At 48.4% G+C, this 15,065-nt stretch overlaps 1 protein-coding gene and 1 non-coding gene across 5 annotated transcripts; one reads left to right on the forward strand and one right to left on the reverse strand.

Annotated features, from left to right (window-relative positions):
• Positions 1-2,015: 2,015 nt before the first annotated feature.
• Positions 2,016-12,491, forward strand: HAUS4 (HAUS augmin like complex subunit 4). Of its 4 annotated transcripts, none has more exons than XM_028703223.2 (10): positions 2,016-2,132; positions 3,891-3,963; positions 4,187-4,329; positions 5,018-5,134; positions 5,804-5,944; positions 7,568-7,664; positions 8,101-8,246; positions 9,379-9,509; positions 10,949-11,017; positions 12,229-12,491. In XM_028703223.2, the coding sequence occupies exons 2-10, from the start codon at positions 3,915-3,917 to the stop codon at positions 12,404-12,406; spliced, it is 1,071 nt and encodes a 356-aa protein (XP_028559056.2). In that variant the 5' UTR covers positions 2,016-2,132; positions 3,891-3,914; the 3' UTR covers positions 12,407-12,491. The 4 variants fall into 4 exon arrangements, with proteins under 4 accessions (XP_028559056.2, XP_028559058.2, XP_077773039.1 ...); XM_028703225.2 differs by having other exon boundaries at positions 2,041-2,142; XM_028703224.2 differs by lacking the exon at positions 2,016-2,132 and adding an exon at positions 2,187-2,282.
• Positions 12,492-14,639: 2,148 nt separating this feature from the next.
• On the reverse strand, positions 14,640-14,712 carry TRNAR-ACG (transfer RNA arginine (anticodon ACG)). Its single transcript has one exon. It is a non-coding gene; the product is annotated as a tRNA-Arg (tRNA).
• Positions 14,713-15,065: the final 353 nt, after the last annotated feature.

Below are 15,065 nucleotides of genomic sequence, written 5' to 3' on the forward strand. Positions count from 1 at the left end.
CCTTCTCCTTGTGCCCTCCATCTTTCCCAGCATCAGTGTCTTCTCCAGGGAGTCTTCTCTTCTCATGAGGTGGCCAAAGTACTGGAGCCTCAGCTTCACGATCTATCCTTCCAGTGAGCACTCAGGGCTGATTTCCTTAAGAATGGATGCATTTGATCTTCTTGCCGTCCATGGGACTCTCAAGAGTCTTCTCCAGCACCATAATTCAAAAGCATCAATTCTTCAAAATCTTAGGTATGCATAAAGCACCTAACACACTTGTAAAACTCCACATTAATTGATCTGGGCTAACGGCTGTCCCCTGGCTATGTTTTCCTGGTCCAGATAGAATCTCAGCTCCACAGATAAACACAAACTGAAATCTATAGATTGCAAAACCTATCAATCAAAAGAAGCTACCATGGACAGAGACAGTTCAAATAGCAGATGCTAGGCATAGCCATCACCTAGTCGTATGGGTGGCAACAATACTGGAACAACTGAGTTTTAGGCTGGTTTCACAAGGCAAATTTAAGGTAATGGGAAAGGTGGACCCCTCCCACTACCTGCTACTACATGTATACAGACTTTTTAAAAGCAGTTTCTAGTGTACACAGTGCTGTACAGTTTTGTAACCAATTCCTTACCAAGCTGAATCTCATAGTGGTTCACATGAGCCCATAAGACACACACCCCCCATGGAAAAATAAACAAAAGCTTGCTATAAAACGTTTGGGTGGTACATTAATAGACTACACCTATTTTACAAACAGGGTAAGCTGAGGCTGAGCTAGTGATTCTCCTAAAGTCTCTCGGGTAATCGGTCTGTGCCAGAGGAAGAACTAAGGCATCTGGTCTCAAGGCTAACACTATATCCTGCCATGATGGCCGGGTACAAAAAGAGACTCCTGCACCTTTAATAGTTGTAGGAATGCTCTCCCCAAGGAGGCTTGCCTGGTGCCATTGTTGCATATCTTTAGGCAAAAACATTCCTTTTTAATCAGTCCTTTAACTTTTAACTATCTGTGGCCTTTTTACACAAGTGGGGATGTTTTAATATTATTTATTTATTTAGAAAAGGTTGGTATTCGGCTTTTGCTTAAAATATTGTAAGTGGCTTTGAGTTGGTGTGACCTAAAAAATGACTAATAAAATTAATAATAATGATAATACTAGGAGAGAGAAATCTTTTGAGTGTAGCTTTCTTCACTTCTGCAGTGCTGTGACATGACCAGATGCCCTGACAGAATTCCCGCTTGCAAGTAAACTATTAAAGAGGGAGCCCTTTGTTCTGTTGTCGGTGTGTCACTCCCCAATAAGTCCTAAGGTGCGTCTGTGATGCTTGGGACGCAGAGAAAGAACATTGGGAGTTGTGCAAAACATAATAATAATAATAATAATAATAATAATAATTAATAATAATAATAATTTTATTTATACCCCGCCCTCCCCAGCTAAGACCGGGCTCAGGGCGGCTAACAACCAATAATAAAAACATGTTGATTAAAATACAATTTAAAAGCCAGATTAAAAACATTGGCTGGGAATTTTTATTTATTGCATAAAATTTATACACTGCTAGATTGTAGAAAAGAACTCAAAGCGGTTTACAAAAAAGATAACACGATAAAATTTTAACTAAAATATCTACAACCATGATCTACAGAACGTTATATAGTGTTTCCCAACCTTGGGCCTCCAGCTGTTTTTGAACTACAATTCCCATCATCCCTGACCACTGGTCTTGCTAGCTAGGGATGATGGGAGTTGTAGTCCAAAAACAGTTGGAGGCCCAAACTCATCGCCAGCCTCAGCCCCTCCAGATGTTTACGACTACAACTCCCATCTGCCCCAGCGGGCGAAGGCCTCCTTAAGATTCAGAATGAATATTAAAAGCGCCCGACGAAGGCGGTTTGCAGACACAGACCAATCGGGATGTAAATAAGCGGACGAGGTCCCGCCCTTTCTGTCACCAACCTCCCGCCTTCCTTTTCTTCTCGCCGCTCCTCATTGGCTTCCGGTTTCTAAGGCGCGCCCCAAGTAGGTGGCTCCGCCTCCTCTTCGAACTTTGGCTTTGCCGGGCGCGCGGGGGAGACGGTTGGAAGCCGTGTTTTGGCCGCGTGCGGATCGAGCCCTCGGGGCAGAAAGAAAAGGTGGGGAAAGGTGAAAGCTTCTCGTGACGTCACTGGCGGAACCCCCACTTTTTCCCTAAAAAAGAAATTGGGGGGGAGGGGCATCTTGGTGTGCCTCGATGTTGAACTCATGCTAATTTTTACTTTTCGCAAAGAAAATGGGCTTTTGGGGTGAGTAGGCGGGGTGTTTGTGGGTAAAAAAAAAACCATATATGGCAAGGGGCACATGATTTTTGACTGTTTTACACCAGGCAGGCAGGCAGACATTCAACCGGTGAAGCTTCCCCTCTTCGTTTTAAAGTCAAACTGCACCAGTTGAATTTCTGCCTGCCTCGCAGATTTTTAAGGCCCTGGAGCTTTTCCCACAGAAAGCAATGACCCTCCTGGAAAGAAGCGCCTAAAACCCTATTTATACGCATTGGGGGGACCCATTTCTTTCTTCTGCCATATCTTGGTATGGTGCCAGTGCTGCTGTTGTGGCCGCCTTGGCCTGCCAGTTGAAGACCAGTTGCCTCAAGCACAGGGCTGGGAGTGTCATGGGATGGCGGTGGTGGGTCTGTGCAAAGGATGGGATGTTTAGCTTGGTGCGTGCCCCGTTGCATCCTGGGGCAATGGGATGAGGAGTCTGGTTTTGGGTCAGTGTGATTGTCTGCAGCAGCATATAGTGATGTCTCCCTCAGCTTGCCCTACGCCTTGAGGGAGAGCAAATGGAAAGGACACCCTCCTCATGCTTACCGTGGGATTGGCAAGAGGAGGACCAATGAACCGGGGTGCCCTAAAGTAGATCTACCTCAGGATCGCACAATCTCTGTGATGAGGACGTTCAAGGATGCTTCTTATAGGTTAGCATGACCTAGTATGCTCATTTTCAGATGACACCAAACTGGGAGGGGGTAGCCAATGCTGCTGAAGAGAGAATTGGGATTCAAGGTGACCCTAACAGATTGGAGAGCAGAGCCAAGCCCAAACTCACAAAATGAATTTCAATAGGGACAAATGACAGGTTCAGCACTTAGGCAGGAAGAACCAGCTGCACAAATATAAGATAGGGGCTTACACCTGGAGGCTGGAGCGAGCTTGTTTTCTCTTGCTCCGGAGGGTAGGACCCAAACCAACTTGGTTCAAGTTACAAGAAAGGAGATTAGGACTCGACATCAGGAAGAACTTTCTGATAGTAAGAGCTGTTTTGACCGTGGGACTGTCTCCCTCGGGAGGTTGTGAACTCTCCTTCCTTGGAGATTTTTAAGCAGGGGTTGGAGTAGATGAGCCTTGTGGTCCCGTCTAACTCGACAATTATCCAATTCCGTAAGGAGAGAACAAAAATTGTCTTCCTCAATTTAGAGTGTCAGGTTGGAGTTTGGCATATGTGTGCATCTCCTTTAGGGATTAGCATGACTTTCCTGAAATTGGGGGTGATGGAGGGGAGGAGTTTATGTATTCCTGTGCAGGAAGCTTTGAGTAGATGCCTCCATAGCAGTGCCTATACATATGTTGGGGCACACTTCCAACAGGCATCTCCTAAAGTTGGCCTGAGACAAACTCATAACCCTCCCTTCCGCTGACACCTTTTACATATGCTTATCTGGCTGGCAGAGGTGTATAGATTCTTTCTTCAGCCAGCACTGATATGCCAGAGACCATCTGTGTTTCCAGGTTTGCTTGTTGCCACACAAGACAGTAGGGGCTGTTTCTGTATGGCAGCAAGCATATATTTCCCCCGAGGGACCTGTCTATCTTTCTGCCTGCTAACAGCTCTCATCTCACCTCTTTCTTTTCTAGCTGATTTTCCCTGGTAAAGGGCCAATGGCATCTGCCTTAGGGACCGTCGGTGTTCAGTTGGTGCGGCAGCCAGGTAACTTCATTGGGGTTATTTGAGGGGAGACTGCGGCATTAAGCAAATGTGGGGAACCTTTGACCCTCCAGATGCTGCTGAACTACAATGCCTACTATCCCTGGCCATTGGCTATGCTTTCCAGGACAGATGGGAGTTGTAGTTCAACAACATCTGGAGGGACAAAGGTTCTCTCCTCCTGCCACAGAGCTTTACTCTCTTTTGCCGTTTCCCGTCCCCACAGGTTGTGGGAGCTGCCTGCCCCCTTGCTCACTCACCGATGAGGACCTGGCTGCCTACCCTGGCTTGGCTAACCTCCTTTTGGGCCTGACCAGCCATATGGACTCCAGTGGTCTCAGTGTACACTTGGCACAACAAATGGAGGAGGTAAGAGCAGGTTGTCTCATCCAGGCTAGTCTGTGCTTCGTGACCACGGTGTCGGACAAGAAAAGCCGTCAGACTGCAAATCCGACCTCTCGTTTTTAGAAGGGAGGGAGTCCCTTCTGGCTCTGCCGTGGTTAGATTCTAGGGTTGATGGCGACAGACGTTTGAGTCCTGAAAGTGGCAGGGATTTGACATGCCGACTCCCAGCTGTGCTGTTACACAAAGAATGCCCTCATACAAATCTATGGTGCAGCGGCATTTGGAATCCTGTGCGCAGTTTTGGTCGCCTCAGGGCAGATAAATAAAGAAGTATTTCTTCATGCAGCGAATAGTTAAAACTATAGAACTCGCTCCCACGGGGAGGCAATGATGGCTATCAACTTGGATAGCTATGAATGAGGTTTAGGCAAATTCAGGGAAGAAACAGCTACTGATGGTTACTAGCCATTATGGCAAGGCTCAGTGGCCCAGCCCCATGAGACCTGTTTTCCCTGCCCTATATAGAATTCAGGTTGCATGATTTGGCTTTGCTCTGAGCTGCATTGGTCCTCTCTCCCTCCGCCATTGCCTAATGCAGGATTTGTTCAGCAGTGGATGACTGGAAGAGTGTGTTTATTTTATTATTAAGGAGGTATCCTCACTGCTGTCTCTCTTCCCCCACCCCCATGGCCACACATTCCCTCTTTCGTAGGCAAGAAAGGAATTGCAGCGGTGCCGAGGAAACTGGTTGAAATGGGAAGCGGTCCATCGGCTTCTGCAGGAGGCGCTAAGGGAACTGGGAACCGGCCTGTCTCCACGGGACCAAAAAGTAATGCTTGAAGGGAAACGGGGGGGGGGGGGGATTGGCGGGTGAGTGAGGGCTGCCGGTAGGAATCTGGAAGTAGGCAGAGAGCTTTGAGAAAGGCTGGCTAAAGCGTCTGGCAATAAGCATTACTGAAGAAAAATGGTGTTGTGCTTATAGTCGGCTTTTGAAGTGGCTTCGTGGAGCGCTCTAACAAGGCTCAGAAACAGACAGCGAGATCTCGGTTTGTTTGTTTAAGGCATTTACACCGTGCCCTTTAGCAAGAAAGACTCTGGTAGCTTACAGAAATGAGTACTAAGATGATCTTGCCTGTCTACTATCTAAGAAACCCGTGACATATGAGGAAAATGGGATGGGAGAGAGAGGAAAGGAGAAGCAAGCTCAAGCCCACGAGCTTAAACCTACAGTTCTTATAATGAAGTGATGAAGCTTTGTCTGGGTAGATTCTGGCCGTTTAGAGGAGCAGGTCAACTCCTGGCTGCTTCTTGTCGGGGAAAGAAACATGGGGTGATAAACAGGAACATCAAGCCTTGAACCAGTGAAATGTGATGGTGTTATGCAAGCTTCAGAGAAAAGCCTTGTGTGTGTGTGGAAGGTCTGGCGAGGCTGATGAGAGGCTTTGTTGGGGGGGGGATTTGCTTGCCCCCCCCAACCTCTTTCATTCCTGTCCCTCAGTTCCTTGAGGTCCTGGAGCAGCAGCTTTCGGTAGCTGAGCTGAAACGGATGCTTGATCTCGGCCCTTCTCTGCAAGACACACAACCGTCTCTCTTGGGTTTGGAGGCCTCTGATCTACCGGAGCTTCTTCCCCCTAACCAAGTAAGATGGGCATAAGCAGGAGAATTCCCCACAAGGAGAGCTGTTGAGAGGCCCAAGCGTAGAGGCCCAATCCTTCCTTTTTAGATTGTGTTACGAAACTTATAATTTACTGCAGGAACAGGGCGCGTTATTCCCCAACTGGCCTATCCCTCCTGTTCAGGATAGAGTTAATGTGCATGGTGGAGATCAGGCATCCCCAAACTCGGCCCTCCAAATGTTTTGGGACTCCCATCATCCCTAGCTAACATGACCACTGGTCAGGGATGATGGGAATTGTAGTCCCAAAACATCTGGAGGGCCGAGTTTGGGGGTGCCTGGTGAAGATTCATCTGTAGGGCAGGGGCTATGTGAGAGATCCTGCCCCAGGACACAGGCAGGGCCAACGTGAAACCCTCACCTCCCCAAAAGGTGTGTCTTTACCAGAAAAAAACCCATGGCTTAACTTGCCATTTTTCCTCTCAATAAACCCTGGGAATCTTAGCTCTCTAAGGGAGTTCTTAGTGCCTTTGTGAAATTAAAAATGCTTCCAAGTGGTCAGTGGCGTAGCGTGGGGGGTGCAGGGGGGGCCGGCCGCACCGGGCGCAACATCTGGGGTTAGGGCAAATCCACAGGTTAGGGGGCGCAAATCCACAGGTTAGGGGGCGCAAATCCACAGGTTAGGGGGCGCAAATCCACGGGTTAGGGGGCGCAAATTACTTGCCTTGCCCCGGGTGCTGACAACCCACGCTACGCCACTGCAAGTGGTATTTCCTCCCATCCCCACAATCCGTGTTTTTATCACCAAACTAGGTGTGAGCGAAGCTATAGTTCAAGAAAGAAAGAAAGGCCTACTAGTCTGGAGTGGTGCATGCTCTAGTTATCTCTCGCTTGGACTACTGCAATACGCTCTACGTGGGGCTGCCTTTGAAGGTGACCTGGAAACTACAACTAACCCAGAATGCGGCAGCTAGACTGGGGACTGGGAGTGGCCGCCGGGTTCTGAATGATTTACATTGGCTCCCAGTACGTTTCCGAGCACAATTCAAAGTGTTGGTGCTGACCTTTAAATCCCTAAACGGCCTCAGCCCAATATACTTGAAGGAGCGTCTTCACCCCCATCCTTTTGCCCGGACACTGAGGTCCAGCTCTGAGGGCCTTCTGGCGGTTCCCTCACTGCGACAAGTGAGGTTGCAGGGAACCACGCAGAGGACCTTCTTGGTAGTGGCGCCCACCCTGTGGAACGCCCTCCCATCAGATGTCAAGCAAATAAACAACTATCTGACCTTTAGAAGACATCTGAAGGCAGCGTTGTTTAGGGAAGTTTTTAACATTTGACATTTTATCGCTTTTTTAATATTCTATTGGGAGCTGGCCAGAGCGGCTGGGGAAACCCAGCCAGATGGGAGGGGTATAAATAATAAATTATTGCTATCAGTAGTAGTAGTATGGTCACTGCATGAGGGGATGCTCCTTTAGGGGCTTTTATCTCCTCTCTCCCTGTTACTTCAGTCGACGTGGCTTGCGAGTGTTTGATGTACAGGTCCAATGTGCCCAACGCTACCCGAAAGCACTCTAAAAAAAACCCCCGGCGACAGTTCAGCTCGTTCACATTTATAGTCCTCTCTTTTCTGCGCTTTGCCACAGGAGCTGGAGCAAATGCGAAAACACCTCCCCGCGGAATTGGAGAAACGCCTTAAGTCCAAGTGCCTTGCCCTACTCGGTTACTACCTCCCTGAGAGTGGTGAGATGCTGTTCTTCCCCCCAGGCTGCCTTAGCAGGAGAGGTTCTCTCGTTCCAGCAGCTTTGCTGAGACACCGGCTCCAGTGGGCGCCTTCTGCCCTTGAGCTGTTTCTGCGCCAGCTGGTCATTATCGGAGGAAGCGCTGCCTGAGCTTGCTTTCCCCCTCTTCCCTCCCTGTCTCCTCTCCCTCGCGTGTCGTGTTTTCGAGTTTGTAGGCCTGTGGGCAGCGGGGACTGTTTAGTTTTAATGGATTGAGTGTGAACTGCTCCGAGAGCTTTTTTTTGGCTGAAGAGCAGGGTACAAATACTTGAAATACAAATGGGGGGGGGGGGAGTCCCCTGCAGGTGTTTGTGGAAAAAGCCCATGACAATTCTGGGGGATTTAAGGGTGCCGTGTGGGTCGGGGCTGCCTGTTGACCTGACCCCTCTTCTTCTCAGATGGCGCTGGAGAAGTTGCACGGGCAGCGATGCTGGGGACCTTGGCACAGTGCTTGGCTGCAGAGAAGCGGCGCCTGCGAGAAAGCCAGGCTCGGCACCAGGAACTGGTGGGGTTGCTGGAGCAGCAGAAAGCTGCCTATCCCCAGGTAACAGCTGGAGGAGGGAAGTCTGCCAGTGTGGGCTTTGGGCGTGCCAGAAGTCTCTGTGTGCATTTTGCCAAGAAAAATGTGCAAATAAGGAAAAAAGGGGTATATATTCATTCAGCATGCACAGTTTAAAACACTGTGTGTGTGTGTGTGTGTGTGTGTGTGTGTGTGTGTGTAACGGGGAGAATAAAATTGATAACATAGTTAAAAACAATATTTTGCAATGAAATTTCTCCCAACTCTCACTTGTGCTCACCCACTCTCAAAATTTGCTCCTGAAGGACAAGGGACCCCTTGGGGCAGGTTTTGGGGGACATGGGGAGAGGAGAGGAAAACAAAGTCTTGTTGTTTAAGTGGAGAACCTTGTTTAAAAAAATATCAGAATGTTTCAATAAGAAGAAGAAGAAGAAGAAGAAGAGTTTGGATTTGATATCCCGCCTTTCACTCCCCTTCAGGAGTCTCAAAGCGGCTAACAATCTCCTTTCCCTTCCTCCCCCACAACAAACACTCTGTGAGGTGAGTGGGGCTGAGAGACTTCAAAGAAATGTGACTGGCCCAAGGTCACCCAGCAGCTGCATGTGGAGGAGCGGAGACGCGAACCCGGTTACCCAGATTACGTGACTACCGCTCTTAACCACTACACCACACTGGCTCTCAGTCCAGTCTTTTTTCTGAGCATTCCAAAAATGTTAGAGACAACCGACTGCTTTGATTTTTTTAAAGTGCAAAATACCCTGTTTCTCTTGAATAATTAGTAACCAGGTAAATATTAAATAACCTGGAAATAAATGTGTTGCTAGCCCTACAGCAAATCTTTAAAATGAATCAATGCCTCTGCCAGATAACATTGTGCTTTATCATTTCCTAAATATGCATATTTACACCTTGTATCTCAAACAGAGGCACTTCATTTTTGGCTGATGAAAGCAAGCTGGACTTTTTCGTTCCGACCTCGCTTCTGCCTGTATACATCATGACTTAAGTTAGGTCCATTAATTTCAATGCTCTGATCAGGGTTTAGTCCAACACAGCCCTATGTTTTTAAAGCTTCGTAAGTTGCTGAGAAAATCTTAATGTATCAAGCAACTGATTAATCAATTAAGCACTAATTTCACTCTCCCATGCGCCGCAGGTCTTATTACGCTGCTTGGCCATCCTGAAACGCTTGGCCCGCGAGCTCCGCCTTAATGCTCAGTCTGAACTCGACTATTTCAGCACCCAGTACCTGGAGACCAAGTGCAATGCCATGTTCTTCAAGATACGGTGAGGCCTTACCTGTGTCTCCCCCTGCTCCTGACCAGGATCCTGAAGCTGCCCAGGAGCAATGGAGCAGTATAGATTTGGACCAGTGGTTTGCTGAGGGGCATAGTTCAGAAGACAAAAGTTGGGACGTACTGGGGGGTGAACAGCAAAGAGAGAGTCTGAGCTAACAGGCTCTCTCTCCCTGGAAAGTGTCCAGCCTATCAGTCCAAGGTCACGTAGAGCAGATAAGGTGGCTACACAAAAAGCACAGTGGTTGCGAGATCAGGTTGCAAGGCGCAGAAGTGACTAGGGGGGAAGTGGGTGGAAACCTTAACTGGGAGCACCTTCGCTCCGAGAATGGCTGCTTTGTTCTTTTGCTGTGATCATTAAAGACTCTTTAAATGGTAAGCGAATCTTTTCACATTGTCCTGCTTATCTACGGCCAAAGGGCGGAGGGAGGAAGCCGTGTCCCCAAAACCTGACACCCTTCTGTTGATAAGGTTTATTCCTCAGCACAAATAAGCTATGCTGACTTCAATCCCTGGTGGCATCTCCGGGTAGGGTGCGGGGAGAACGCTGCCTGAAAATCCTTGAAAGCCACTGCCGGTCAGTGCAGACATTATGTAGCCTGATTGACCAATGGTCCGACTCGGTGTAAGGCAACTTCCTGTGCTCACCCAGATCAGATGTGTCTGATGAATATGGTTTAGTGATCTGCCTTGTATCCAACCTGGGCTGTCTGTCATAGGGTAGCAAGTCATTAGGTCCCTAAAGGACACAATGGGAGGTTTTCTGTAGTTCCCAAGAGAGAATTAGAATCCAGGAGACGCTTTGCAACTTTGGTTTGCACATAACGTCGGTCGTACTCGCAGCAGACCCTTTGAAACAAAGGGACGTGACTGACTCGGATTTGTTAATTTGAGCAGGCCTTTTGTGAGTAGGAGGGACGCGGGTGGCGCTGTGGGTAAAAGCCTCAGCGCCTAGGGCTTGCCGATCAAAAGGTTGGCGGTTCGAATCCCCGCGGCGGGGTGCGCTCCCGTTGCTTGGTCCCAGCGCCTGCCAACCTAGCAGTTCGAAAGCACCCCCGGGTGCAAGTAGATAAATAGGGACCGCTTACTGGCGGGAAGGTAAACGGCGTTTCCGTGTGCGGCTCTGGCTCGCCAGATGCAGCTTTGTCACGCTGGCCACGTGACCCGGAAGTGTCTCCGGACAGCGCTGGCTCCCGGCCTCTTAAGTGAGATGGGCGCACAACCCTAGAGTCTGTCAAGACTGGCCCGTACGGGCAGGGGTACCTTTACCTTTACTTTGTGAGTAGGAAGTCGGATACAGCTCAGCGGTTAGGAGTGTTGCGGTCATCTGTGAGCGAGGGGCAGAGAAGAAGCTGTACGTGGGAGGCATTATAGGAAGCGGACTCTAGTGTCTGTCAATCCTGCTCCTCCAAATAATTCTGTCTGCCACAGGCTTGAGGAGCTGAGCATCCTTTTGGAAACCTACACGCCTGAGAAAGTGGATGTGCATCGGATGATGAGGTAAGCGTGTGTGTGTGTGTGTGTGTGTGTTGAGGCGGCCAGTCTTTATTTATGTCCGTAAAGCTAAACACAGAGACTCCCGTGGGTCTCACTGCTGTGGCAGGTGTGAATACAGATAGCAGCTGGAAGGTGATTACCAGCAAATGGTGTTTTGTTGGCAGGCATCTCCCTTTTATTTATTTATTTTAAAAAATCTCTGAGGTACCCTAAGTCACGACGAGTTGTGCTGCAGAGCTTTTGCTGACTTCGCAACTGCACTAGAGGATAATGCCAAGATCTTATTGAATCATGGAATTGTAGAGTCGGAAGGGACCTCGGGGGCCATCTAGTCCAACCCCCGGCAGTGCAGGAAACTTGCTTGTTTGTGGTCTCTGTCCAGCCCTACATAGAGAATTGGAGAAGTGGGACCAGCAACAAAAATGTTGCTGTTCAGGATTCCATCTGATCCAGTCCATTCTTCCTCCTGGCTGGCTTTCTGTTCATTCTCTTTCTTCCTCCATACGCTACCTCTCAAGGTCAGCCGGCACTCTGAGCATTCTTAGTCTTCATTCTAGTTGGGGGTTTTTTTGTACACCGTGGGGTTCCCCAGGCCTGCCAATACGTCTCATTTCTGTGTGTGTGTGGTGCCATTTTTGGCTTTGTCAAAAGCAATAGCACTCACAGCCTGAGTATAATTATAATAATAATAATTTTTTATTTATATCCCGCCCTCCCTATCCGAAGCCGGGCTCAGGGCGGCTAACAACAATAAAATAATACAGTAATTAACTAATTATGTTTCTATCCCTCCTTTTCTCCAAGGAGTTTAAGGTGGTGTACCTCCCCATTTTATCTTCACAGCAACCCTGTGAGGCAGGCTAGGCTGAGAAGGTAGTCTTTGCAGGTACCCTGGTGTCCACGGGCACTGGGTTGGCAACCCCTGCTCTAACCAATATGCCATACCAGAAATATAAGGAATGATATTTGTTCTTGAGGCTTGGAGAGCACAAAGAGATAACGCTGAAGAGGCTCCTTTCAGCTACCTATGGAGATAGGAAGTACCTTCTCAGTAACACGACTCTACTCTGACTTTTTTCCGGACAGACAGGAACGGATTGTGGAAAGAAGCTGGGTTTTGGGTAGCTGCTAGGAGGCTGGAAAAGTGTGTCTCTGGCATAGATTTTGCAAAAGCTCGTCCAACACGCCAGTCTTTCATTCTTCGTTTTTTCTAGGGACAAACTGCAGGCGGCACTAAGCCAAGAGGAGCAAGACCTGGCCACTTCTCGCAAGATCGTCTCCAACTATGAGACACTGGGCCCAGAATTCGAAGAACTGGTGAAGGAATATGCCCGGCTGCAAGCCATCATTGAGAACAGGCGCTGGGCCCTGAGAGAATTCAGCAAAGACTGAGGCCTTGTTTGGGCACGGACTGGTTGAATATTGCTCTGTTTAGTGTGTAACGACTGTTTTGTACAATAAAGTACGGAGGAAAGGCTGGCTGGCTTCACATGTCTTTGTTAAAAGGTAAAGGGACCCCTGACCATTAGGTCCAGTCGTGACCAGCTCTGGGGTTGCGGCGCTCATCTCGCTTTATTGGCCGAGGGAGCCGGCGTACAGCTTCCGGGTCACGTGGCCAGCATGACTAAGCCGCTTCTGGAGAACCAGAGCAGTGCACGGAAACGCTGTTTACCTTCCCACCGGAGCGGTACCTATTTATCTACTTGTACTTTGATGTGCTTCCGAACCGCTGGGTGGGCAGGAGCAGGGACCGAGCAACGGGAGCTCACCCCGTCACGGGGATTACCGAATTTTTCGCCCTATAAGACGCACTTTTCCCCCTCCAAAAATGAAGGGGAAATGTGTGTGCGTCCTATGGGGCGAATGCAGGCTTTCGCTGACCCCTCTCGCTCTCCAGGCTTTGCACACCTCTCCGCAAGCAGCGGGAGCCCAGCGCTGGGCTCCCGCTGATTGCGGAGAGTTGCCTGCATGCTGAAGCCTGCGCGCACTGAGCTCAGCACGTCCAGGCTTCGCGCACCTCTCAGCAAGCAGTGGGAGCGCTCCCACGGCTTGCAGAGAGCTGCCTGTTTGGGGGCTGGGGTCAGGGGAAGCTCGAGCTTCCCCCGCCCCAGCCCCGCGCCTGGGGAAAAAAAAATAATTTCCCCCCCTTTATTTCCCCCCAAAAAAACTAGGTGCGCGTTATGGGACGGTGCGTCCTATAAGGCGAAAAATACGGTATGTCTTTGTAGCTTTCCCTCTAATGGATAGACACCTGGGTCCGGCTTTTCTCCCCTGCCCTGTGAACAGACTGCTGGGTTTCTCGCGGTATCCATTTCGAGTTCCCTAAAACATTAGCATTTCCCAGAAGAAAAACTTGCACTTGCGTCCTCCATAACGACCAGATTTGCGCATCGTGTTGGTGAAGTCGGCAAACCTTTTGTTAATTAGAGCAAATGAATCACACCGGCAGTTGCTGTGGTTGCCCTTGTGGCTTTTCCTGGCTTGCTCTTTATCCAAAAGCAAGAAATAAACCCTGCAATCGTTTGTCCCCGTGTTTTCTTACTTGGTGAAATGTGCAGATAAGTGGAAGGATGGCTTTTGTGGCTTGGCATCTTGACCAGCTCCCAAGCTCCATCTGCAGCGCCTCCTGCTGGAGAAAGAACCCAGAACATGGTATTGGCTTCCAGGGTCTGAAAGAGAGCCTTAAAAATCTCCAGATACTGTACCGAAAATAAATTGTTCTGCTGCTGTTTGGACTGTAATTTTCAGCTGCTTTGTGAGCCAGTTGGTTTCAAAGGCACGTATAAATATAATATTCAACTGAATTATGAATACATGAATATTATCTATCTGCTTCCAGACCTGTGAATAGTCAGTTTTCCTGATATATTTTGTGTTACTAAACAGCCATACAGTGCAACACAGAAATTAAAAACGCAGAAATTAAAAAAACGCAGAAATTAAAAATAGACTGCTGTTGGTAAAAAGGGATTTAAAAATAAGACACCTGCAGTATTTTTCCGTATATCATAGACAACTTCAATTAATTAACTTTGTAATGGTTGCTATTTGTTGCTTGATGTTTTTTAAAGCGTTACTGCTTTTAAAAGAGGCTAACTTTGATGCATAAAAAAATACCTCTTGAAGGCGAGAAGAAGGGATGCCTTTTCAGCAATGATGTGCTCAGCTACTGCATTATTTAGGAAAAACAAATAAGGGCGTTCTGCCAGCAGCCCATATTTAACTGCATTAAAGAAAACCAGCTTTCTATCTTGTTCCCAGTAGTAGCTAAAGGGTTTCTTAAGTTTGTAAGCAAATATTCATCGCTTGGGAATTTAAAATGCAAGTATGATGTTGGAAGGAAATATTCAATTGTTTAAGCCCAGTGTGAAAAATTAGGACTTTCCCTGCTGTATTGCTCAAATCTAAGGGGTTCATATGAAAATATTTATTTATAATTTGTGGGCAAAGCTTTCTGCCACGTTTGGGCAGGCTTATTTTTATGCGGATTCCCCCTGCAGTATGAGGCGGAGGCTAGATGTAAAATAACGCCAATGCCTAAATGGCAATAATATTACCCAGTTAAAATTTTCAAATTCTAAACTGGTGTCTTTTTTGGGTGGTGGGGGCAAAATTACGCCCTTTCCGAGCCAGCCAGGAGTCGAACCTAGAATCTTCTGATCCGTAGTCAGACGCGTTATCCATTGCGCCACTGGCCCTTGGACGTTCTGTGAGTTTCACGGCACCTTCCCTATAGAGCACGCTACGGCGGGCGAGCGCGACGAACAACTAAAAAACCTTTGCCGCGATGCATGACGGGAACTGCAGTCCTCAGACGAGCGGAGAGCAAGGCATGCTGATCTGAACATCAGTGGAACATAAAAGACTTCAAGCGCTTCTCCACCCAAGAGCATGATGGGAAACCGATTTCTATCCCCCGAAGCCTCATTGAGCTAGAAAGCGATTTCCCCGCCCCCGGCCTGGAGTCTAATTGGCTCCTCCTCTCAGTCCTGCCCGGGAAAGACCTCCTGCGATTGGCTGGACCTTTTATTATTATTTTTTTCCCCTCTGA

Source organism: Podarcis muralis, chromosome 13 (assembly GCF_964188315.1).
Source record: "Podarcis muralis chromosome 13, rPodMur119.hap1.1, whole genome shotgun sequence".
Lineage (NCBI taxonomy): Eukaryota > Metazoa > Chordata > Lepidosauria > Squamata > Lacertidae > Podarcis > Podarcis muralis.

Excerpts from the sequence above, each read along its gene's own strand:
- HAUS4 (XM_028703223.2), top strand. The coding sequence starts at position 3,915 with ATGGCATCTGCCTTAGGGACCGTCGGTGTTCAGTTGGTGCGGCAGCCA. Across the intron at positions 7,665-8,100 it reads TTACTACCTCCCTGAGAGTG|ATGGCGCTGGAGAAGTTGCA; the intron begins GTGAGATGCTGT and ends TCTTCTTCTCAG. Across the intron at positions 9,510-10,948 it reads GCCATGTTCTTCAAGATACG|GCTTGAGGAGCTGAGCATCC; the intron begins GTGAGGCCTTAC and ends TGTCTGCCACAG.